Source organism: Stegostoma tigrinum, chromosome 16, assembly GCF_030684315.1.
Source record: "Stegostoma tigrinum isolate sSteTig4 chromosome 16, sSteTig4.hap1, whole genome shotgun sequence".
NCBI lineage: Eukaryota > Metazoa > Chordata > Chondrichthyes > Orectolobiformes > Stegostomatidae > Stegostoma > Stegostoma tigrinum.
Window position 1 is genome coordinate 36,131,921 of NC_081369.1, and position 26,859 is coordinate 36,158,779.

The following is a 26,859-nucleotide window of genomic DNA, read 5'->3' on the forward strand; positions in this document are numbered from 1 at the left end:
TAAATCAGGCGTCCTCTGTTGTGACCACAAGCAACCAAAGTAATTCTTCCAATCACAGGTTCCCTCCCTCCTATCCTTTCTGTTCGTCCAATCACAGACATTGCCTCTTGAGGAGCATTAAGTGTGGGAGAAAGACAATCTGTGACTGGAGTTCCTGGAGTAACCCAAATGGGAGAAACAGAAACTCCAACTGGAAGAGCAGTTCTCTCAGATTCTGTTTCTCTTATGTGGGCAAACATTCTCCAATTGACTTGAATTTTATGGGATGGTTTTGGGGACAAATTTTCCAACCATTCCTAGGTGCAGTGAACATTGCTACACTAATGCAAACAGTTAAGGCTTCACAGTGGCTCAATGGTCAGCTCTGCTGCCTCACAGCGCCAGGGACCCACGTTCGATTCCATCCTTGGGTGACTGTCTGTGTGGAATTTGCACATCCTCCCCATGTCTGGGGTGCTCCGGTTTCCTCCCACAGTCCCAAGATATGCAGGCTAGTTGGATTGGCCAAGCTAAATTGCCTGAAATGTTCAGGGATGAGTAGATTAGGGGGATGGGTTCTGGGTGGGATGCTCTGAGGGTTGGTGTGGACTTGTTGGGCTGAAGGACCTGTTTCCACACTGTAGGGACTTAAAGAAAAGAACGAAGAAAATTACAGCACAGGAACAGGCCCTTCGGCCCTCCGAGCCTGAGCCGATCGAGATCCTCTGTCTAAACCTGTCATCTATTTTCTAAGGGTCTGTATCCGTTTGCTCCCTGCCCATCCATGTACCTGTCCAGATACATCTTAAAAGACACTACCATGCCTGCGTCTATCACCTCTGCTGGCAACGCGTTCCAGGCACCCACCACCCTCTGCGTAAAGAACTTTCCACGCATATCTCCCATCAACATTCCTCCTCTCACTTTGAATTCATTACCATCAATTGGTACAATCAATATTCAATGTTGTACAGTGTGTCATTTTGCTGTGGTGAGCAGAATGATGGCAACATACTCAATATCTTTTAGTGAATTTGACTTCACCAGATTGCTCAGGATCTGTTTCCCAATGTCTGTTTCACACAGCAATGCTCCAGTCTTTATTAGTCAATCGTCTAATGAATTATGAGAATCCTCCTGGGAAGGGAGATATGAATTAAAGCAAGCTTCTTTAGCTGGTGGGCCATGTGTTGGGCAACAAGAGATGAATTCTGGGTTGATCATCTCAATGATCACTCAAGTGCTTAAATGGGTAACATTTGCAATTCACCAGTGACATTAATTAATCAGGATACTTGCAGATCGCCTGTGGAAGGCACATCCTGGTGATTTTAGTATATTTCAGTTCTGTTGAAATCTGGAGGCTTTATAATTAACTATAGCCTAATACTCAATAGGTGTTTGCGGGTAGGTACAGGATTTGGGGAAGTATACATTGTTAAGAAAGCAGAAGCATATCTACTTTGAAAATAATCCAATAAGTTTCACACTTCCCTGATTTCCCCAACAGCTTTAGATTTTAAAGGACAGCCTACAGGAGGCAGTGTTTCTCAATAATTCTGCCACATTGTAATATCTAATTTCAGAATAACAATTAACTTCTTTCTTTTAAAAACAATGCCGTAATACTCCATATGTTTTGATCAATTTCTCAGCTTAATTTATTCCATTTAATAGAATCCGTGCATACAGAATTTCTGACGAAATTTTCAAATAGTCCTCAGCATTCCAAAGTGTTGTGCCCTGCAGAATATATATCTAATCCATCTCATATCAAAATCTTATCTGGATAGCATGACATTATAAAACCCAATAATTAGCCCTGTTAACTAACTTTGGTTAGTTGCTTGTAGTTAGTTCGTGTCTCTGAACAACAATCTCAAATTTTGAAATGATATCTAATAATGCTTTCAAGTACTTCAATTTTGTCAAAGAAAACATCTACCAAGCATTTTTTTAAGCAGATGCAGACGAGCACTACAATTCTTCATATGGCTCTGAATATTCTGGTGCTTGTGAACAAGACAAGGCGTGCCTGGTCAGCCCAGAGTTCTTAATGCTTTTTGGGAGCATCTGCAGACAGCAATACACCTGCAGAGTACTGGTGGACCAAAAACTCAACCTGGAACCCACGTGGCGGTAAGAAGGCGAGTCCGTGGATTTCGAAGAGTTCTGCAGCAGGGGAAGAAGCTCCAAACCAAAAAGGCATTAATGCAGGGTTTGAGGAGTTTGCTCTTGGGAAAACCGTAGTAACCATTTGGTACAGCTAAGAATCCCCTGGGAACCATCTAGTGCAGTTGGATATTGGAAACAGCCCAGAGAATCATTGATGTTTCACTGCAAGTGACAGTGAATGAAATTCAAGCAGTATTTGCTTGTGATATATGAGAAATATTGCAGCCCTGAAAAATCCAGGGGCAGTGAAGTTAGTTGTGTGAAAGAAGTGTAATTGTGAAATTCCTCAAATGCTACAAAACTTTCATGAAATTAGGTTGCCTACAGAGCGACAATTCAATCTGGGTATGATGCTTGGAGGGTCATGGGTTCTTATTTGACTGGATCTCGCTTACGATATCCTCTGCAGGTGTTCAACCACACTTGGGTAACTCCATTCCTCATGTTAATTCTGATAATTAGAATACAGGTTATATAAACATTGTAGATTGTTCTAACTTTATAAGCTTCACTATGTAAAGTTATTTATTCAAAACAGTGGAATCTTGTGGCTTTATTCTCTTACTGGGTATTGTAGGTCTCAATGTTTGTCTACTTTAAACAAAAAAAAATGAATTACTGTGCCCCAAGCAGATTGATTTGGAAGTCTCATCATTAGATGCTATGTCATTTTGAGTAGGCAGGTTTCATTTCAAATGTAGTGTGAGATTATATGGTTTCAAATGAATTGTCAACAATATCCAAGTAGATTTAAAGTTTGCTCTCATCGTGCATAAAATACACAATTTTAAAAACAAAAACAATGCCAGTTACTCATCTACAAGAATATATGCACTGAAAACAATTAATTTAGAATACATTCATGATTACAAGTCATCTTTCATTGATCTTAATGAACAGAATTTAGTTAACAGTCAAAATCATCCTGCATATTCAGAGTACCTGCTCATAAATGTAAGTAGTTTTAGTTTCAAAGTTCCTACCAAAATACACTATTTCAGAGAAACCAGCTGTGTTTTTTTTAAAATGTATTGTAACTATAGTCCTAAAATAAGAAAATGCTATTAATGTACAAACTGAAAGCTGGATTTCTGGAATTTGAGTTTTCTATAATTTTGCACATATACAGTAATTAAAGGTCCACATAATTTAACTAATAAAATATTGCACTCAGTCATCATGCACAAAAAACATGCTTACCTTACAGGCGCACCAGTGCTTGTGTTAGCTTTATGTAACATCACTGGTATGGAGTTGGCATCTGAACAGGAAAAATACATAGCAAGCATTACAAATAATTTTCCTTTCAGTTCATGCAAATTCATATTCCACAGATATAATTTAAAACTTTCACACCCATGAGAATCATAAATACATCTTTTCACAATAGGTATGCCCAATAGTAAATACATTGAATTTTTACAGATACACTTTTTCTTAATACATGCTTCTACATTTCATGAATGAACACAGGCAACTGAAACACAACATTCTACTACTGTATCAAACCTATGCAATTAAATTGCTTAAACAGAAATCAACAACATTACGGCATACATTTGTTTAACAGGACTTAGGTTAGAGTCATACAGCATGGAAACAGGTCCTTCAGTCCAATTAACTATTCCCGTCAACCATGTTTCCAAACTAAACTAGGCCCACATGCCATGTCTGGTCCAAATTCGTTTAAACCAAGCCGAACCAGAACAAGGTGAAATTTTTGAAAAGGTACATAATCAAACTAAAAAAATTTGAAATACACCACAACATATTTTCGAGCAAACTTTCACATTACAAAGTTAAAAGTGGGTAAATGACACAAAACAAACTTTATTCTCTAGAGATGATGCTTTAATCTTAAATGTATTTAGTCATAATTATGCCCAAAATTTTAGCCACATTTTACATACTACCTGGTTTTATACTCAATCCATTTGCCCACGCAATACATACACCAGTGCAAAAGAAAACAAAAATAATGATAAAACAGCAGTTATTTTGAAACTGATATTCAAAGAGAGGAAGGTAGTCAGAGGTAGCAGAGGAACTTGGAGTGGGAGGGGGAATGTCCAGTTGTCATTGTCTATGTTGGCACCAATGATATTGATAGAAAAAGGCAAGAGGTTCTAAGGGAATATGAGCAGCTAGGACTGAATTAAAAAGAAGAGCCAAAAAGGCAATAACCTCTATGATTAGTACCTGAGCCACAAGCCAATTGACACGGGATAATCAAGATTAAAGAGGTAGACACATGGCTTAAAGATTGGGAGGCTTGGGAGAAACAGGTTCAAATTCATAGGGCATTGGCACCACTACTGGGAGGAAGGAGCGGCTGTGATTGGATGTGCTCCATCTGAATTATGCTGGGACCCACAGTCCTGGTGAACTGATGATTAGTCAAGATCTGATCGAATGGAGGAGACAGCTCAAAGGGCCAAATGGCTTACTTCTGTTCATATTTCTTCTGGTCTTATGGCTTTTTTTTTCAACAATAATGTAAAGAGTAAAATCATGGATTGACAATGTTTTTGGATGGAGCTAGATAGAGGAAGGGAAATTAAAAAGGGTGGATGACTAAAACAACAAACTGGCAGATGACACGAATGGCAAATTGTAAACAACTTCATAAATGGATAAAAGTAAGGTAGCATTTCTAGAACGGGTAGTATCAGACAGTAAAAATAGAAGTATTCATGTAGAGAATGAAGAGATTCCAAATATGTTGTTAAACAAGTGCAGTGGTGGAAATAATTAGGGCAAAGGATGGAGAGTGGTGGAATTAAATCTGAAACTAGGGTCCTGAACTTAAAGAAAGCAAACTTTGATGGTAGGAGGCATGCATTGGCTAAGATAAGCTAGTCAAAGATACTTTAAGGGTTTTTGGTGGATAGGCAATGTTAGACATTTAAAGAATGCAAGAACGTAGAATTTTGAAGTGCATCCATATCTGGCATATAACTAAAACATGGCTAACAAGAGAAATCAGGGATAATGTTAAAGCCAAAGAGAAGGCATATAAATTGGCCAGAAAAAGCAGCAAATCTGAGAGCTGGAAGAAATTTTAAAATTCAGCAGAGGAGGCAAAGGGTTGAATTCGGAAGAGGAACATTGAATATGAAAATAAACTTGTAGAAAACATAAAAACTGACAGAAAAAGCTGAAGAGAAATAAACTAGCAAAGGCAAATATGGGTCCTTTGCAGTTAGAATCAGGTGCATGCATAAATGGACAAGAAAGAGACGACAGACCAGTTGAACAAATACTTTTGAGTCTGTCTTCACTAAGTAGAAGACTAATAACCTTTAGGAAATGCTATGGGATGGAGGGTCAAGCATGAAGGAAATTCTTAATAGTCGAGAAATGGTATTAGAGAAATTGATAGGATTAAAACCTTCTAAATTGCCAGGGGCCGATGCTCTGCATTCCAACGTACTCAAGGAAGTGGCCCTAGTAATAGCAGACACATTGATGATCATTTTCCAGCATTCTGTAGATTCTGTAGAGTTCCAATGGACTGGCGGATAGCTAATATAACCGCACTCTTTCAAAAAGGAGGAAGAGAGAGAATGGGGAATTATAGGCCAGTTAGCCTGACATTGGTGGTGGTGAAAATGCTGGAGTCAATTATTAAGGTTATAATTACAGACCATTTGGAAAACGGTAACAGAATCGGTTCTAGTCAGCACGGATTCACTAAAGGGAGTCATATTTGACAAATCTTCTAGAATTCTGAGGATGTGACCAGTACAGTAGATGAGGGTAAATTAGTAGATGTTGTGTATATTGACTTTCAAAAGTCTTTTGGCAAGATTCCACATAAGATTTTTGTAAGGAAAATTAAAGCTCATGAACTCATAGGTAATGTATTAACATGCACAGAGAACTGGTTGGCAGACAGGAAGCAGATAGTTGGAATAAACAGGTCCTTTTTAAGAGTGGCAGGCAGTGACGAGTGGACTGCTACAGCGTTCAGTGCTGGGACCCCGGCTGTTCACAATATACATTATCAACTTGGATGATGGAATTGAATGCAAATCTCCAGGTGACCCACTAAAATGGGTAGCAGTGAAGAGGATGCTGAGAGGCTGCAGAGTTACTTGGACAAACTGGCTGCGTGGGCAAATACTCGGCAAATGCAATATAATATGGATAGATGTGAGGTTATCCACTTTGGTTGCAAAAACAGGAAGGCAGATTATTATCTGAATGGTGGCAGTTTAGGAAAAGGTGAGGCGCAACAACACCAGGTTTCATGGTAGAACAGTCACAGCAGATGTAGCAGGCAGTGAGGAAATCTAACGGCATGCTGACCTTCAGAACAAGAGGATTTCAGTATGAGAGTAGGGATGTTTTGCTGCAGTTATACAGGGCCTTGGTGAGGTCACACCTTGAGTATTATGTGCAGTTTTGGTCTCCTAGTCTGAGGAAGGACATTCTTGCTATTAAGGGAGTCAAGCAAAGGTTCACCACACTGATTCCTGGAATGGTAGCACTGACATATGAGGAAAAGACTGGATTTGCTGGGCTTCTACTTGCTGGGACTTAGAAGAATGAGGGGGAATCTTATAGAAACACACAAAATCCTGATGGGACTGGACAGTCTAATTGCAGGAAGAATGTTCCTCATGTAGGGGACCCTTCATCAGAGAGGGGGATGGGGTGAGGATTCTGGAATAAATAGGGAGAGAGGGGGAGGCAGACCGAAGATGGAGGGAAAAGAAGATAGGTGGAGAGGAGAGGAGAGGTGGAGAGGCAGGGAGGGGATAGGTCATTCCAGGGAAGACGGACAGGTCAAGGAGGTGGGATGAGGTTAGTAGGTAGGAGATGGAGGTGCGGCTTGGGGTGGAGGGAGAACAGGTTAGGGAGGCAGAGGCAGGTTGGACTGGTTTTGGGATGCAGTGGGTGGAGGGGAAGAGCTGGGCTGGTTGTGTGGTGCAGTGGGGGGAGGGGACGAACTGGGCTGGTTTTGGGATGCGGTGGGGGAAGGGAAGATTTTGAAGCTGGTGAAGTCCACATTGATACCATTGGGCTGCAGGGTTCCCAAGCGGAATGTGAGTTGCTGTTCCTGCAACCTTCGGGTGGCATCATTGTGGCACTGCAGGATGCCCATGATGGACATGTCATCTAAAGAATGGGAGGGGGAGTGGAAATGGTTTGCGACTGGGAGGTGTAGTTGTTTATTGCGAACCGAGCGGAGGTGATCATCCCCAACAGGAGTTGGAGTTTTGTTAGCTCCATTTGGCAGAGACAAAGAATATGGGAAATCTACAGCTGCCAGGGCCAGCATTCAATCTATCTTGGGAGTATAGGGAGTCCTCACTTAAAGTTGTAGTTTCATTCTTGAAAATCACAACCTTAAGTAAAATGGCTTTAAGCAAACCATATTTTCCCATTAAAACCAAGTAAAAGCTATAGTTAGGTTTTGTAGAACATTCCTCATCAAATGGGAAGCGTTAAAACATTATGCCTTTTTAGTTGAAATACTTAATATCACTAAATTTGTATATTGTGAAATGGAATAACAAAACAAACAAAAAATATAATGAAATTATGGGTTACTTTCTAGAGTGTAAGTAGCTCCTGCTTGCTACACAAACTCTTTCATTTCAAATATCAGTCTCTGTCAATGCCTGACTCAAACTCTTACCAATCCTCAGATGTCACCCTTTCTACCTCCCTAATCTGTCCTCAAGGTCACAGCTTGCCCTAATTCCTAATCTATCCTCTCGACAATGTTCCTTCAGTTTGCAGTTTCTCCTGCACCCTAACCCACTTTAATTGCTGATCCTCTACCTTGTCAAATCTTGCTGTTGACACATCCCCATCCTGAATCTTCAATGAGAGGCACAAAAAGCAACTTTGACATGCCATTGGTAAGGTTTCTTCAACTGGGTTTGAGATCAGTTTCACTCCTATTTAATCAGAGATCTTTCTTCCTGCTTTCCCTCCCAGTATTTAAAGCCAGTGGGAGCAGTTCCCATGTTCATAGTGTGGGCAGAAGCTGCGTGAGTAGGGCTGCTGCTCTGCTAGTTTAACTGTGGCAGAAAGTAGCAATGTCCCAGATGTGTCTCAAATATATGCTGTGATCATACATCTATTACAAGGACATTTATGATCAAAAATACGTGAAGTTGATCACAAATCCACTTGAGAGAAACGACCACAAGCTGCTCCTTCTGACTCTTCCTACACAGCACCAGAGCTGATTTATTTTTTGTTTATATTTTTACATTTACTTTGAAAATTGTTGAATTTATCAATACAAGAATTTATCAATACAAAGTATTTCAGCTTAATTGTTCTTTTTCTGACAAGGTAGATCTCCATGAGGTAACCAGAGCTGTTCTTTTGGTTTTAACAGGAAGATGCAATTTGTTAAGATATTTTCAGTTGAAGTCATGATTTTCAGAAATACAAACGCAACTTTAATGGAGGACTGGACTCTGATTTTCTACAGAAGGAAGTGCACATGTTCAGAAATAAGTTCAACTCAATCAATCAAGAATTGAATCAATTTACTTACTCAAGTGTTGAGTTGAATAATTGGGTGTGGCAGTGCAGAAGAACTTCTGTATGTTTTCATTTTTTAACATACGAGATGGTAGAGATATCAAATATCTGCAAGAAAACCAAACTAGAAATAAGACATATTAAGTGAATATTATAAAAAGCTTTAAATGAAGTATTCATAGTAAAATACCATTCTAAATTTGGTTTTAAACAAGTTTGGGTTAGTAGTGTCAAGAAGGAAATAGAATCATAATCAAACACCTCAGAAAACAGGCCATTCAGTCCAACTCGTCCAAGCCAACTAAGTTGCCCAAACTAAACCAGTCTCAATTGCCTGCGTTTGACCCATATTCCTCTAAACTCTTCCTATTCATGTACCCATCCAAATGTCTTTAAATGTTGTACCTCTACCCAAATCTATCACTTCCTCTAGCAGTTCATTCCACATATAAGCCATGCTCCATGTGAAAACATGGCTCCTCAGTTCCCTTTTAAATCTTTCTCCTCTCACCTTAAAAAAAAAGAGTGAATTCCCCCACTCTACGAAAAAGACCTTCGCTATTCTTCTCATCTATACCCCTCATGGTTTTAATTTATTTTAGTTTAGTTCCATATAATTTTAAGATCAAGAAAGATAGAAAAGGTACAGCCAGGCACTCACTCCACAACACAATCTTTTCATCGTGCCATCACATACTCTAGACAATGGTAGAGTAGCATCTACTACCTTTGCTGAGATGTTCCATCCAGGGGAACCCATACTAACACAAAGTGCAAAGTATGTCACATCAGCAGATGGATATCTATTCTAAGTACTCAGCAATTAACTTTAAAATGAATCTTGAAAATTGCTTCAAAAATCCACATCAGACAGATAGAATTGTGGCGTAGAATCAACAATATAGGGGATTTATCATTGATTAGAATACTCTACTGACCATGCAAAGATTTTCACACCTGAGATATGGCTCCAGATCTGAATACTTTTTCTCTTCTGTATAACAACAGTCATGGTTGGTGGTTTCTGGAAATGAGTTTTCCAAATTTTCATCTGGGAACATTTGAGGAAGCTGTAAAATTATGAAAAAAATTTTAACTTTAACAAATGGCACTTTCCAAATTTAACAGGACTAATCTTGTCATTAGTGCCCAGGAAAAGATTAATCCCTGGATAATAATAATAATAGGAAAGAGGGAACACAAGCATGATGCTGGGTCTCCACACTCTTTACTTGGCTACAGAATTTTGGAGATTGCTTAAAAGGCAATAGGTGCAAGCACAGCAATTACACGTAAATAAAGTGTAAGTGTTCTAAAACAAAATCATTCATGAGATGTAGGCATTGATAGCTAGTCAGTATCTATTTCCTATTGCTGGTTGCCCTTGAGAAGATAGTGGTCAGTTGCTTTCTTGAACTGCTGCGGTCCATGAGGTGTAGGTATCCCCACAATGCTGTTCAGGAGGGGATTCCAGGATTTTGATCCAGTGACACTGAAGGAACAGGGACACATTTCTAAGGCAGACTGGTGTCTTCTGTCCAATGGAAGTGGGTGGAAAAGAGTATAACCTGGGTAGTAGGGGTCTTTGATTACGTTGATCGCTTTCCCAAGGCAGCAGGAAGTACAGGTGGAGTCAACTGATGGAAGGTTGATTTGCATGATAGACTGGGCTATGTTCACGACTCACTGTAGTTTCTTGTGGTCTTGAGAAGAACAGTTTGCCATGCCACACCTGTGACGTATACAGACAGGATCCTTTCTATGCAGCATCTATAAAAATTGTTAAGAATCTTTGTTACCATTCTGAATTTTATAAATGAGGAAGCAGAGGTATTGTTGTGCTTTCTTGCCTGTTGCATCAACTTTGGTGGACCAGGACAGATTTTTGGTGGTCATTACTCCCTGGAACGTGACTATTTCAAACATCTTTACCTCAGCACCATCACTGAAGCCAGAGGCATGCCCTCCACTCCACTTCCTGAAGTTAATGACCAACTCCTACCGATGTTGATGGGGAGATTGTTGTCTTTACACCATGCCACTAAGCACTCAATCTCATTCCTGTAATGTGTCTCATAGTTATTTGAAATTCAAATTACAATGGTGGTGTCATCAGCAAACCTCTAGGTGGAGTTGAGTTGGAATATGGCCCCACAGTCATGAGTGTATAAGGATTATAGTAGGGGAGCTGAGTACCCAGTCTTGAAGGGCATCTGCATTGAGGGTAATGGTGGAGGAGGTGTGGTCACAAATTCTTACTGATTGCAGTCCATGGGTCAAGAAGTCAAGGATCCAGTTACAAAGGGGACAGCCAAGACCTAGGTTTTGGAGTTTAAAGATGAGCTTGTGTGGAATTATGGTGTTGAAGGAGGAGCTGTAGTCAATACGTAGAAGCCTTCGGCAGGTATTGCTGCTGTCTAGATGTTCCAGGGATGAATGTATGGTTAGGGAGTCAGCTTCTGCCACAGGCCCATTGCAACAGTAGATGAATTACAAAGAATCAAAGCAGTTTGGTACGTTGGAGTTGATGAACCATGACTAACATCTCAAAACACTTCATAGTTATGGAGGTCAGAGACCCTGGACAGTAATCATCGAGGCATGCCACATGATTTTTTTTGTTATTGGGATGATTGTGGTCAGATGGGGACTTCAGATCATTGTAAGGAAAAATTAAAGATGTCAGCAAATATTCCTATCAGCTGCTCTGCACAGGATCCGAGTGCTCAGCCGGGGCCTCCATCCTATCCGGTCGCTGTCCGCAGGGTGCACCCTCAAAACGACTGATCTAACATCTGCAGCGATGACAGTAGGTACAGGTGCAACCGAGACTGTGTGACACATCATATTATTTCATTGACATTCAAAGAAAGCATAGAATGCATTGAACTCATCTGTTATGGATGTATTGTTGCCCATGATTCTCTTCAGCTTCACTTTGTAGCCCGTTATGTTGTCTAAACCATGCCACAAACAACAGGTGTCCATGTGGTTAAACTGGGTCTCAAGCTTACCTTGGTATTAGCTCTCGGCATCTCTGATGACCTCGCACAGGTCATATATGGATTTCCTGTACAGGTCAGGGTAACCTGACTGGAATGTTTCAGACCTGGGCTTCAGCAGGGAGTGGATCTCCCAGTTCATCCATAGTTTCCAGCTGGGGAGGATTCAGGTTAATTTCTTCAGCACACAGTCACCTATGTGCTTATTAATGAAGTCTGTAATGGTAGTGATATACTCGTTTAGGTTCACTGTTGAGTTCTTGAATATGGATCAGTCCACTGGCTCTAAGCAGTTCTGTAGAAGTTCTTACATTGCCTCAGACCAACACTGCACTACTTTATGTACTGGGTCCTCACGCTTCAATTTCTGCTTGTAAGCCAGGGGGAGATGCACAGCACTGTAAACTGATTTTCCAAATTCTGGATGGAGGATGAAGCAACAGGCATCTTTGATGGCTGCACAGCAATGATCAAGGATGTTTGAACCTCTGGTACGACAGGGATGGTGCTGAACACGGCACCATTATTGGTGAACATCCCCTCTTCTGGATTCATGATGGAGGGAGGGTTATTTAAGATGTAGCTGCAGATAGTTAGACCTTGGACACTACACTGAGGAATGCCTAGAGTGTCCTGGAGTTGAGACATCCAACCTCCAAAAAGAAACACCATCATTTTGTGTGCCAGATATGACTCCAACCAGGATAAAATATTCCCATTCATTCAATTTTGATTGGGCTCCTTGATATCACTCTCGGTCACATGCAGCCTTTATCAAGGGCATTCAGGCTCACCTTGCTCATGGAATTCAATTATTTTGTCCGTGTTTGAACTAAAGCTGTAATGAAATAAGAAGATGAGTACTGCTAGCAAAACCCAAATTGAGCATCAGTGAGCAGGTCACTGCATAGTGCTTCTTGATAACACTACTGATGATCCCTGCCACAACTTTACTGATGATCAAGTGTGGACCGATGGAGAAGTCTGATTGTCCTACTTTTTTTTGCACTGGACGAACCTGGGCAAATTTCCATATTGGTCATGTAAATGCAAGTATTGTAGCTGTACTGGAATACTACTTGGCCATTAACACAATAGATCTGAAGCACAAGTCTTCAGTACTGTTGCTAGAATGTGGTCAGGATCTATAGCTTTTGTAGTATCCAATGTCTTCAGCTATTTCTTCATATCATGAGGAGTAATCCAGTTGGCTGAAGTTTGACATCTGTGATGCTAACGGCAATACAGAAACACAAACTATTCTGCAATTGTGAAATCAACCAGATTAAAATATATCTCATCCCTCATCAATTTGGGCATTCTGGATAGGTGCACAGTACTTCAGGCACTTTTTCTGCCTGCTCAGAATCTGGATGGATAACACAGGAAAATTGAAAATACTGGAATTTATAAAAAAAACTATTTATTGCAAAAAAATTTATACATTTTTAATTTTTTTTGTACAAATGAAAGAACAAAACATTTTAATTGCAAGTGATGTAAAGACCTTTAGTTGGTTTTATAAAATTTCTGCTTGGATGTACACTGCATAACTTAGCATGTAACTCATGTCACATCACTTTCACCAGTCAGTCAGGAACTGAAAAGCAGTTTGGGATATTTATTGCCATTCTGCTTCTGCCCAAGTATAGCAGCATTCACCTTTGTTTTAATACAGTACATGCACTTGAGAAATACAACAGAATATATATAGTATGTGTCTTACTGAAGACAGCACATCTGCATTCAATGGATCCACAATATTATTTACCTATTACTTCATAAACTTCCTTCAAGTTAGAACTAACTTATATTGCTTTTTGCTTTTTAAAATGTCATATCCTGCACTATTCAGATTTACTTTTGCATTACCTCCCACCTGAACTTGCTGTGTTGGCACAAAATACACATATCCTCATTTGCTCCTCCATCCGATTTTTCTCCTCTCGGATGTACAATTGTGCAAAAGATTTTAATTTTAGTTTTCTTTTCCTCAATGATCACTGTGGATTAGCACTATTTTACTGAAGCCAGCATTGTACCAATGTACGAGGGAGAATTTCCCTCTGTTAAATTTCCAGTCCGCTCTTCCCAATTCTGTACCCCCTCCCCAAATGATTTCACAGATTCCAAAGGATCCATCATCTACTATTACCCTTAGCCTTTATGACTACTATGTCCTTTCACAAGAATAACAACATCATTGTGAATGAAACTATTAATAATCTCTCCCATTGAGAAATGCAGTTTTCATTGAATCTTTTATGGCACTGAAGGAGGCCACTCAAACTAGTGTGCCAATGCCACAACTACAGTTAGCCCAACTGCCCAGTCTCTTCCCATAGCTGGACAATTATTTTCTTTTCAATTATATACACACTTTTTAAAATATAATTTACTATGGTATCTGCTTCAACTGACCCTTTATGTAGTGTATTCCTTAACATAACTCACAAGGCGAAAAGAAATCTTAACATCTTAGGTTCCTTTGTCAACATTAAATATGTGTCTTCTATTTATTGACCTTCTTGTCAGTGAAATGTTTCCTTCTAGATATCCTAACAAATTTATTTTGCATCCTGTAGAAAGCTTTCACATCCTTCTTGCACAATTTTCCAGGTGAGGTCTTAAATATTGTTACAAAGATTTAGTACAACTTCCTGACTTGGCAGTCAATGCTTCTACTTACAAAATCAATTGTTCTGTATGCTTTCCTGACAGCCTTACTGTGTCCTGCCAACTTCAAAGATTTGCGTAACTTCTCTATCAGCAACACTTGGGCAGCCCAAACAACTTGGTTTATGATGGAGATCTCAATTGCACATTCCAGTTCATTTAAAAGCAAAATGCTGTGGGTGCTGGAGATGCGAAATAAAAATAAAATAAAGTACAGGAGAAACTCAGCAGATCTGGGGGCATCTATGGAGATAGAAACAAAGTTAGTGTTTTGAGTCAGAAAGGACTGTTCTTTGGAATGGGTTTTCTCCAGCACTTTGTTTTTATTCTGCTACAGTTAATTCTATTTTCCTACTTTAGCACACTTTTCTATCCTATCTCCCTTACAATTTAACATCTTTGCCAATTAATCTCCCAATTCACAAGCCAACTTTACTAGGAAGATTTCAAACGTGTTGGTCAAACTAAGACATCCAGGGGCACTTGTTACCAACTTTTCTCAACAACATGACTAACTCTTCAGTGTCACACTGCCTAAACTTTGTGCTTCTCCCACTGTGTCACTGTTTCACCTTTAGATTTTGAACATATAACACCAAAGGGTGCCAGAGAGAAGTTCTCTGATAAAGTCTTAGACAAGTCAAATTTTCAGCTGCTCACCAAGAACACTGCTTCTCAGTCATTCTGTCAAGCTAATCTTCAGTTCTGCACATCCATCCGATCATTCATGCTTCAGAAACGTTAACCTTTACTTATGTACAATGACTAAGAGCAAGACACATACAAAGACAGAATGATTATCAAACCATAAAATACAGGAGCAGAATTAAGCCATTCAGCCCAATGTCATTTGATCATGGCTGATCTGTTTCTCAACCCCATCCTCTTGCCTTCTCCCCATAATCTTTGATACCCTTACTAATCAAGAATCTCCCTATCGGTCTCTGTCTTAAATACACTCAATGACTTGGCATCCACAGCATTCTGCAGCAATGAATTTCACACTCAACCCCCCTGAAGAAACTTATCCTCATCTCAGTTCTAAAGGGTCCTTCACTTTGAACCTGTGCCTTTGGGCCCTAGTTGCTCCTATTAATAGAAACATCTTCTCCATGTCCATTCTATCTAGGGCGCTTAATATTCTGTAAGTGTCAATGAGATCCCTGCCTCATGCTCCTAAACGTCATCCAAGAGTTCAGAGTCCTCAACCACTCTTCATATGATAAGCCCTTCATCCCTGGGATTGTTCTCATGAACCTCCTCACTATCCTCTCCAAGGCCAACACATCCTTCCTTAGATACAAGGCCCAAAACTGATCACAATGTTCCAAATCCGGCCTGATGTAGCCTTACATAGCCTCAGTGTATCCCTGCTCTTGTATTCTCGCCCTCTGGAAATGAATGCAAACATTGCATTTACCTTTCTTACTGTCAAATGAATGCACACATTAACCTTCGTAATCCTAGTTCAGGATTCTCTTAAGTCTCTTTGAGCTTCAGATTTCCAAAGCCTTTCCCTATTTAGAAAACAGTCTAGGCCTTTATTCTTCCAACCAAAGTGCATAACCTCACACTTTCCCACATTGTATTTCATCAGCTACTTCTTTGTTCACTCTGACAACCTGTTCAAATCCTTCTGTAGCCTCTCCACTTCTTCAACACTACCTGTTCCTCCAGCTATTTCTATGTCATCTGCAAACTTAGCAATAATACTCTCAGTACCTTCACCCGATTGTTAAAGTTTAACGTGAATAGCTGTGGTCCCAATACTGACCCCTACAGAACTCCACAAGTCACCAGCTGCCATCCTGAAAAAGACGCCTACATATACATTCTTTGTCCCCTGCCAGTCAGCCAATCCTCCGTCTACGCCAGTGCTTTGCCTCTAACACCATGGGCTCTTATTTTGTTTAATAGCTTCCGGTGCTGTGTGACAACTTGTCAAAAGCCTTCTGCAAATGCAAATGGGTCATGTCCATTGGCTCTTCTTTGCCTAACTTGCTTGTTAACTCCTCAAAGAATTCTAATTTATTTGTCAGGCATGACCTCCCCTTAACAAAGCCACACCAGGTAAAATGTCACAAGGAGAGGAGAAAACATTTAAAAGTGACATCACTGGACATTGTAACTTGATTGGTTGTTGAGCAGCTGCTGTTAGGGACTGTGATCACCATGATGTTGATTCTGCAGGGTGTGTCAGGAGAAAGAGAGACGGTCTACTTCTAAGGTCCGTTTTCTAGCCCCCTCCAAATGTGGGGACAGCAAAGGTATCTTTTAGAGAACTGCTCAGTCACAGTTGCTACTATCCAATGACCTGACCTATTACTGCATCAATCAACTGTGTGCAAATTCTTGATCAGGGTCCTCTAGGTTCACAGTTTTATCCCAGTAACCAATTTTTTTTTTAAAAAAAGAGAAAGCTGGGGAAACTCAGCAGATCTGGCAGTATCTGTGGAGACAGAAACATAGTTAAGTCCAAAGACTCTTCTTCAGAATTAATTCTCCATTCCAGTTCTGCATCCCTTCTCATCTGGGAAACAAATCCTGGTAGAAAACTGCTCACTACTTTGTTTAACATGGGGACGTTGGGCCTGTGTCATTATCTACCCAATATTGATGGGATAGTCAATTTTCAGTGACCAGATGACCACAATCACGTGACCACCTTGTCACTGCAAGTCTCTTCTATCTGCACACCTGAGAGACAGGCAGGCTTCTTTCACATGTTCTGATGTGGACAGTTTCTTTGAATCGCACTCTTCCGGACACTTCCCCCAAAACTATGTTGCCATTGGTGATCCTACCAAGAGCCTGAAGCTCTTAGGTGCATTGAGGAATTGTCAAAGTACATACACCTTGGCTGCATCAAGTTAGTGTTTCCCCTCCTCCATGGATTGCTAACACTATTCACCAAAACTGGTAGGAGAACCTTTATTTACAGTGTTTATTTTCTCTGGAACTCCTCCACAAATTTCTACTTTTCTTTTCGCCTTTTAAAAATAAATCTTAAAATTCATTTTTAGCCCACCTTCCCACTTCATGTTCATTTGAAAACTTTTTCTCATTCTGACAAAGATGACCCAAAAATTATGAAAATAAATGCAAATTGTTCATTCTTTAAAAGGTGCAAAATGTGTGTATCTTTTCACCCCATAGGTATGCACCTGTACCGGAAGTAATTAAATCTTCGCATGAAACAAATTATCCACAGTAGATTCAACAGCCACTGCATTCAAAGTCAATTTGTACAGCAATTTAAAGGTGTGTCATTTTGAATGTTATGTTATCCATGTTACTTTATGCTGTATATTTTGAAATGAGTAAAGGAAGAAAATGGCAGCTGAAAATACTTAAGTCATTTGAGCAAAATATTTAATTTAGACTGTATTTAGTCAAACCTCCAGAGGGAGCCAAAATTCACATGATATAATAGCTTTATCCAGCCATATTTCTCAGCTACAGTAGGAACTGCAGATGCTGGAGAATGTGAGTTAACTAGGTGTAGAGCTGGATGAACACAGCAGGCCAAGCAGCAGAGGAGCAGGAAAGCTGATGTTTCGGGTTTAGACTCTTCTTAGACCCGTCTTCTGAAGAAAGATCTAGGCCCGAAATATCAGCCTCCCTGCTCCTCTGATGCTGCTGGACCTGCTGTGTTCATCCAGCTCTACACCTGGTTATCTCATACTTCTCAGTTCCTTGCTTGTTCCATTTAATTGCAGTGCAAACCTCAGTGAGCTATCAAACCTCAATCCCAGCCACTGTTAAAACAAAAACAGTCAAACAGTTAGAATTACAGCAATATTTTTGGATTTTATTATACATATCCTCCTGAAAGAAGTTATTAAAGAGGAATTAATTATTCCTAACTTCCTGCAAACCAGTCAGTAATCTATCACAAGTATTTTCTCATGAAAGATTACCTCTGAAATGGAAAGGATAAGACTAAATTGCTACACATTCTAGATTTTTCACTTTCTGCAACATATACAGCACTGGCTGGGTGCTGGGCAGGGCTCAACAATAGAAATGATTTTTCATTATGTTTAATAAAGATCATAAAATGATTTATAAAGTTTAGTTTTACAATGTTATTCCACTCAGCATACTGAAAATCTTCTTTCACATAGATTTAGCCCACCTTAATCATAAACTTTATTGTCTGTGTCTTTCCATTTCAAATTCTATTAGGGATGGTGTAACATTATGACCTTAAAAGCTATCAATGACTAGTCAGGAAGCATCCCAACAATTATTTCTTCTAATAATCTTTCACTCAATCCGGCCAAATGAGATTCAAACCAAAATTCAGAAGTAAAAGCGTTGTTCTATGAATGATCCAAACTTCAATGTAAAACTCTAGAAATTAAGAGAGTGTTGGTCCTCCAGACAGTAACAATAGAAAACTATTAGTCAATAATAAAGAACAAATATGTTGACTTTGTCATCATTTTAGATGATATAAAACAAATCCAAGCAATTCTAGGGAATAAAATCCAATTTTAAATTTCTAAGCTTCCATTGAATGCTTGCACTACAAATTTTTGTTGATTGTGCTTGCAAAAATAAAATTCAAATAGAGTGGCTAAAGCAATCCCAAAGATTTTCATACAATAATAAACAATGAAAAAGTTGTTTGTATTTTCAATCACAAAAAACTAGCATCCAATTGCAATGGGTAATAAAGAGATGCCCAAGTCCCAAGAGTGAATTTAAAAAAAGACTTAAATGGGTATTTGATGTTAATGAGATCAATCCCACGAAATAAAAGTGGCACACTAAATAAAAGTGCTGAGGTATATTAAAATCTATCTGCTAAATGAATAATTTCTGTATTTTTTCTTGTAGGAAATAATTTTTAGAAATTGCTAATACAGGTTGAGTATGTAAAATTTATGAATGCAGGTAGCAGACATTTATCACATCTGAAACTATTACATATATCCTTAATACTGAATACATTTTCTTGCTGTTGAACATCTTGAAATCTCAAGGTCTCCAAATGCCTTGTCAGAATATTAAAAATATTACATTGCTTTAAAACTGAATTCACATTGAATGGTAAACCCAGGAAAAGGGAACATTTTATTTGTGAAGTTTTCCGCTTTCTAAAGAGCAGTGGTACTAAATCTATAGCATGCTCAAGTCACAAATAGTTTTCTCCATTTATCACAGAAGATAGCTGTTGTAATATTATGACATGAAATAACTGAAATGCACTATCTTTATCCTGAAACACCGGCATTAAAAATCAGTTTTTATGCCATCTCATGTCAGATTTCTCTCTTTCCATTCTTCATAATGTGAGAATTATCAATATGATCAAATGATTTAAAGTAACAGTGACAACAACTAGAAGTAACAATTTTGAAATAATGGAAACGGTAATTCATTTTCTGCTTTTGAAACATCAAGAGATTGTATTCTACGCCTCAAATCCTTGTCTCACTTACCTTTGAAAGAAATTCTCTCAGCTCCCGATAGGTCTTGGTTATGAAAGTCACTGAAGAATCTGACCACAGGACCTGAGTATTAAGGTAAAAAATATACATTTTGAATATGTAAAAATAAAAAAAGAAGAAACTTTAAAGTCACAAGTTGTTGGGGGCAGCACGGTGTTTCAGTGGTCAGGCCTGTAGTCTCACAGCGCCAGGGGCCCTGGTTCGATTCCAGCCTCGGGCGACTGCCTGTTTGGAGTTTGCACATTCGCCCCATGTCTGCACGGGTTTCCTCCGGGTGCTCTGGTTTCCTCCCACAGTCCAAAGATGTGCAGGTTAGGTGGATTGGCTATGCTAAATTCCCCTCACTGTTCAGGGGTGAGGGGGTTATAGGGAGATGGGTCTGGGTGGGATGATCCAAGGGGCGGTGTGGACTTGTTGGGCCAAAGGGCCTATTTCCACACTGTAGGGAATCCAATCTAATCTAATCTAAATTGCCTGTAGTGTTCAGGGGTGTGGGGTTATAGGAAGATGGGTCTGGGTGGGAATCTCCAAGGGGTGGTGGGACTTGTCGGGCTAAAGGGCCCGTATCCACACTGTAGGGAATCTAATCTAATCTGAATCAGTGGGAAGATATTGAAATGAAAGGCCAAAATTTTAGATACCTGTAGAAAGAACAAATGGAGTGAGTGTTGGTCCTGCAGACAGTGACAACACAAAATTATTAGTTGGTTATGATATATACAACGAACACATACATTTCCTTTCATTTCATTCTAGAAGATACAAAATTAATCCAAGCAATGATAACAAATCAGGAAATGGAAGGAAAAGAGGAAAGTGGTGAAATTACAATCAGCAAGAAGTGGAACAACGCCAACTGATGGAGCTGCAGGCTAAATCCTGGGTCCTGAAGGACTTTATTTTAGGGTTTTAACAGAGGTGGCTAATGTTGTAGTAAATCCACTGAAGTTACTTTCCAAAATTCATTAGCTTCTGGAAAAGTTCTAACAGGTTTTCATTCAGAAAGTAAGAAAGCAGGGATTCACGGAAATGTTGCTGTCTGGATATAGAATTGGCAGTCTAATAGGAGACAGAGGGTGGTAAAAGATGGAAAGTATTCAGCCTGGAGCTTGGTGACCTGTGGTGTTCAGCAAAGATCTGTTCTGGGACCTCTGCTGGCTGTGATCTTTATAAAAGACTTGGATGAAGAAGTGGAAGGGTGGATTAGTAAGTTTGCCGATCAGGCGAAGGTTGGTGGAGTTGTGGATAGTGTTGAGGGCTGTTGTAGGTTGCAACGGGACATTGACAGGATACAGAGCTAGGCAAAGAAGTGGCAGATGGAATTCAACCCGGAAACGTGTGAACTGATTCATTTTGTAGATTGAATTTGAAAGCAGAATATGGGGTTAATGGCAGAAATCCTTGGCAGTGCAGACGAACAGAGGATCTTGGGGTCCATGTCCATAGATTCCTCAAAGTCACTACCCAAGTTGACAGGATTGTTAAGAAGGCATATGGTGTGTTGGCTTTCATTAACAGGGGGATTGAGTTTAAGAGCCATGAGGTTATGCTGCAGCTCTATAAAACCCTGGTTAGACCACTCTTGGAATATTGCGTTCAGCTCTGGTCGCCTCATTATAGGACTTGTGTGGAAGCTTGAGAGAGGGTGCAGAGAAGATTTACCAGGATGCTGCCTGGACTGGAGGGCGGGTCTTATGAGAAAAGGTTGAAGGAGCTAGGGCTTTACACATTGCAGCAAAGAAGGATGAGACGTGATTTGATAGTGGTGTACAAGATGATAAGACACATAGATAGAGTGGATAGCCAGAGATTTTTCCCAGGGCGAAAATGACTATTACGAGGACCATGATTTTAAGGTGTTTGGAGGAAGGTAACGGGGAGATGTCAGAGATACGTTCTTTAAGCAGGGAATAGTCCTACGGCAGTGGTAGTGGAGTCAGATACATTAGGGACATTTAAGCGACTCTTCAAAAGGGACATGGATGATAGTAAAATGTAGGGTACGCAGGGTAGTTTGACTTTAGAGTAGGATATTAGGTTGGCACAATATCGTGGGCTGAAGGGCCTGTACTGTGCTGTACTGTTTTATTGAAAGTAGCAAATATAGGCCATCTATTCCAGTGGGGAGACTGGCAGAAAACAGGAAACTATAGGCCAGTTTGCTTGATGTCTTTTGTGTTAGACTTGACCATTGAGGAGATTAGAGATGGTTAATTAGAAAAATTCAAAATAATTCAGAACAGTCAAAATATACAAGTTATTCTTCAGTTATACAGAACATTGGCGAGTCCACATCTTGAATACCATGTACATTCTGGTCTCTTTATTTAAGGAAGGCTGTAAATAAACTGGAGGCAGTTCAGGGGAGGTCTAGTAGATTGATACCTTGAACAATTACATTGTCTTATGAAAATAAATTGGATAGATTGGGCTCGATTTCATTAGATCTTAAAAGAGCGAGGGGTGACTTAACTTAGAATATAAGATCCTGAATGCTCTTGACAAGGTGGATGTGCAAATGATGTTTCTTCTGGTGGATGCCTTCAGAACTAGAGGGCAATATTTTAAAAATGAGCAGTCACCCTTTTAGGGGAGAGTCAGGAATATTATTTTCTCTCAGCAGGGTTGTGCAACTTTGGAACCTTCTGTACCAGAAGGCAGGAAGGCAGATTCATTGAATATATTTAAGACAGAGGTTGATTGATTCTGTTGCCTTTCAAACATTTAAGGTTGTCACAGTAGGTAGGAACATGGAATTTGAAATATAAACAGATCATCTACAATTTAGATGAATGACAGAACATATTCAATGGGCCAAATAAGCTACTCCAGCACTTAATTCATTTGTTTCCAACACTCAGTCAGATGAAGACTTTTCATCACAACTAGGAAAATGTACTCATCTGATAGCTTTTCACCAAAACCTTGCATGGAATAAGGACACAACAGCAACCCATGGGCTTTTGATTAGATTAGATTCCCTACAGTGTGGAAACAGGCCCTTCAGCCCAATAAGTCCACACCACCCCTTGAAGCATCCCACCCAGACCTATCCCCCTATAACCCACACACGCCTGAACACTATGGGCAATTCAGCATGGCCAATCCACCTAGCCTGCACATGTGTGGACTGTGGGAGGAAACCGGAGCACTCGGAGGAAACCCACGCAGACACGGGGAGAATGTGCAAACTCCACACAGACAGTAGCCAGAGGTTGGAATCGAACCTGGGTACCTGGCGCTGTGAGGCTGCAGTGCTAACCACTGAGCCACCGTGCCACTCTTTGCATCAAATACCCTCAAGATCATGCCTGTTTGCCTGTCCTGGTAAGATTTCACTCCAACACTGAAAGTAAGTAACAACAAGCCAGACTGCAAATGACTGAGGGAACTCTCAAGCGGAGAACATGGACCAGCTTCAACCCCAACACTGCAAGCATTTGTGCAATGACAAGCGGCTTTATTTTGAAAGAGCGAAGATAATGAAGATGTTCAAGAAGTCAACATGGCCAATGCCTTGTATATATTGATAGATTTTTCAGCACGTCTAACAAGATTGTGCCTGTGACTATAATCCCAGTAAGGTGAGGTGTTAATGAGTATTCAAGAAATCCTAATAAATGCAGAGCAGCTTCCCACTGTTATGATTAGGAAATGTGACCACCTCTAAAGTTCTGAGAACTTACCAGCAAATGTTTAACCAAGAAACAGAAATTTCACCTTCCACCAATTCTGGTGCTGCAACAACAGCCAAATGACTGCTTGCAGCAGTAAGCTCCTTCTTAAATGGTATGGATCCCACTTTGCATGGAAATTTACATCTAATTTAGAAGAATGGTAGAAGTGAGGATGCAGAGCAGTGGTTAGCCTTGCACGAGTGTGTTGACAGGCTTTGTCAAATTAACTCCTCAACAGTGATTAAGGATGGGAAATAAATGCTGGCCCAGTAAGCCACGCCCACATCCCTGTGTGCATATACAATATAAATGACATACCCGCAGAAAATATCTGGCAAAATACCAAAACTGGGCACACAGAGGGAGCTCTGAGCGACATCCAAAACTGCTTACAGAGGTGAACAGTTGGAAAGTAGAAAATTTTCATTATGCACCAAATTGGTCTCCATTTACCAGCAGTTAATTTAAATTTTACTTTACAGGCCTTGTGTATAATATACAATGTGAAATGAAAGTGACGTGTTTTGCGTGTTACAAATGTAAATAACAGAAATTGCTACCTCAAAGTAATATTCAGCAGTCTTCTCATTCTTCTTGTGCTGTAATCCTCTTACATTTATCCTCTCAATGTTTACTGCAGAGAGAGAAAAAAACATCTAAGTTGCACAGACTATATTTTTTCAAAAAATTTTTTGTCACAAACAAGATATTAATATTACATATGTGCAACTTTAAAATGTTACTAGTTACTAAAAAAGACTTGTACGCGTTTCTGGAGAGCTGCCAAGGAAAAGTATATACTGTTGCACTGTGTCAAATAGCCATTTATTACCATGTCTTTCATAAGGAAAGCTATTAAAAATGTCACTGAAAAATATCCTTGGATATTCCTCCAAATTTCTTGGAGGAACACTTGTAAGAAGGATGTTGGGGATTCAGAGAAGACAGCGGGAACCTAGGAACAATTCTTGGCCATGGCCCCCTAACTTAGGGACCTAGGGTACAGGAGATAATGGGAGGGAACAAGATAATGTATGGTTTAGAAGAGGTGGACGCTAGGAAGTTGTTTCCATTAGGCAGGGAGACTAGGACCTGTGCGCACAGCCTTAAAATTAGAGGGGGTAAATTTAAAACTGAAATGAGGCGACATTTCTTCAGCCAGAGAGTGGCGGGCTTGTGGAATTCATTGCTGCAGAGTGCAGTGGAGGCCGGGACGTTGGATGACTTCAAGGCAGAGATCGACAAGTTCTTGATCTCAAAAGGAATCAAAGGCTACAGGGAGAGTGCAGGGAAGTGGTGTTGAAATGCCCATCAGCCATGATTTAAATGGCGGAGTGGACTTGATGGGCCGAATGGCCTTACTTCCAACCTACGTCTTATGGTCTTATGGAGTACTCTCCTGGACCATAGCCTGATCACCTCTGCTTTTCATCGGTAGTATTCTGTGCCAGCAGAAAGGCTTGCACATTTGTGATTCTAATAGTGTTCTATAAATGACATTGCCTCTGAGTATTTATCTGTTTACGGGCAATTCACTTTGAGAATGTCAGTAAAAAGCATAATAAAAGGAGAGATCATTGATAAAAAGCATTAAGAAAATGGGCACAAGTATCCAGAAGTGAACAGCACATATTATAGAATAATAAAATCCCTTCAGTGTGGAAACAGGCCCTTTGGCCCAACAAGATGAACCTCACAGAATCCCACCCAGACCCATCCCCATATGACCGATGTAATCTATACATCCCTGTGCACTATGGGCAATTTAGCATGGGCAATCCACCAAGCCTGCACATCTTTGGTCTGTGGGAGGAAACCGGAACACCCAGAGGAAACCCACGCACACATGGGGAAAATGTGCAAAATCCACACAGACAGTCACCCGAGGCTGGAATCGAACCCAGGTCCCTGGCAATTGTGCTACCCCATCTTGGGAGTTTGTAGGGCTTTAGGAGATCACAGGGATGAGAAATGCAAGGCAACAAAAAGATTTGAAAACATGCAAGGCAATATTAAAATCAAGGCATTACACCACCAGGAGCTAACATAAGCCAGTTAGCACAGGAATGATGGGTCAACTGAATGGAACAGCTTAAAAAAAAGCTTTGCCTATAAAATCAGTACAAAGAGTTGGCTTTGCTCATCTATTACATCAATTCTCGTAGCAACTGGTTAATATTAACAGCTACATTACCTGAAACGATTGAGATAACAAGGTGTTGAGCTGGATGAACACAACAGGCCAAGCAGCATCAGGGGAGCAGGAAAGCTGAAGTTTCGGGCCTAGGCCCTTCTTCAGAAATGCATTTCTGAAGATGGGTCTAGGCCTGAAACGTCAGCCTTCCTGCTCCTTTCATGTTGCTTGGCCTGCTGTGTTCATCCAGCTCTACACCTTGTTATCTCAGATTCTCCTGCATCTGCAGTTCCTACTATCTTTGAAACAATTTTAACCACATTACATACATCGTAGTCTTCAAGATATTAACAGGAAAAGACTGGGTAAATAATCTAGAGATAGTAGGAACTGCAAACAGAAAGGTCTAGGCCCGAAACGTCAGCCTTATATTAAAGACTTGCAGAAAAGGAACAAATGTATTGTAGGCATATTTTCAGATGACACAAAGATAGGAGGAAAGGCAAGTTGTGTCATCTCAAATGCAAGCACTTTATAGTGGAATAGCGATAGTCAAAATTGGTAGATAAAAGTTGGCAAATGGAATATAATGTTGGCAAATGCAAAATTTGTTCATTTTGGAAGAGAGAACAAGCAGTGTTATCTAAATGGAGAGAAACTGCAGAAAACTTCAAAACAAGGAAACTTGGGGGTACTTGTGCATGAAACACAGAATGGTAGCACACAGGTGCAGCAGGTAATGGAAGACTAATGGAATTTTGGCTCTTATTTTAAGGGGTTAGAATGTAAGAGAAGGGAAGTCTTAGTGCAACTGTACAAGGTTCTGGTCAGATCGCATCTGCAGTTTTAGTCCCTTTATATAAGAAAATATATTATTTCATTGGAGACAGTGCATAGATGGTTCACTAGGTTGATCTTTGATAAGGAACAGATTGCCTTATGAGCAAAGGTTAAAGATGTTGGGGCTATACTCATGGAGTTTTGAAGAATGAGGTAGTCTCAGTGAAACAGAGGATTTTTAAGTGGTTTGACAGGGCAAATGCTGACAGATATGTATCTTCACATGGAACAGTCCAGAAACAGACAGCATATTCTTAGAATTAAGGGGCACCAATTTAAGATTGAGAGGAGAAATTTCTTCTCTCACAGGGTTGAGTGTCTTAGGAGCTCCTTGCCACAGAGAGCTGTGGGGGCTGAATTGTTGTGTATATTTAAGCTTAAAAAATAGATTAATGATCAATAATTTA

At 40.0% G+C, this 26,859-nt stretch overlaps 1 protein-coding gene across 1 annotated transcript in view; it reads right to left on the bottom strand.

Annotated features, from left to right (window-relative positions):
* The window catches only part of zcchc14 (zinc finger, CCHC domain containing 14), a 112,418-nt gene that overhangs the window by 59,111 nt on the left and 26,448 nt on the right, over nt 1-26,859 (bottom strand). The window contains exons 3-7 of the mRNA XM_048546614.2: nt 24,039-24,112; nt 19,793-19,864; nt 9,622-9,734; nt 8,678-8,772; nt 3,355-3,415 (exon numbers count right to left, since the gene is read on the bottom strand). Of these exons, the coding sequence (XP_048402571.1) occupies nt 3,355-3,415; nt 8,678-8,772; nt 9,622-9,734; nt 19,793-19,864; nt 24,039-24,112 (415 nt within the window). The remainder of the gene's footprint in view (nt 1-3,354; nt 3,416-8,677; nt 8,773-9,621; nt 9,735-19,792; nt 19,865-24,038; nt 24,113-26,859) is intronic.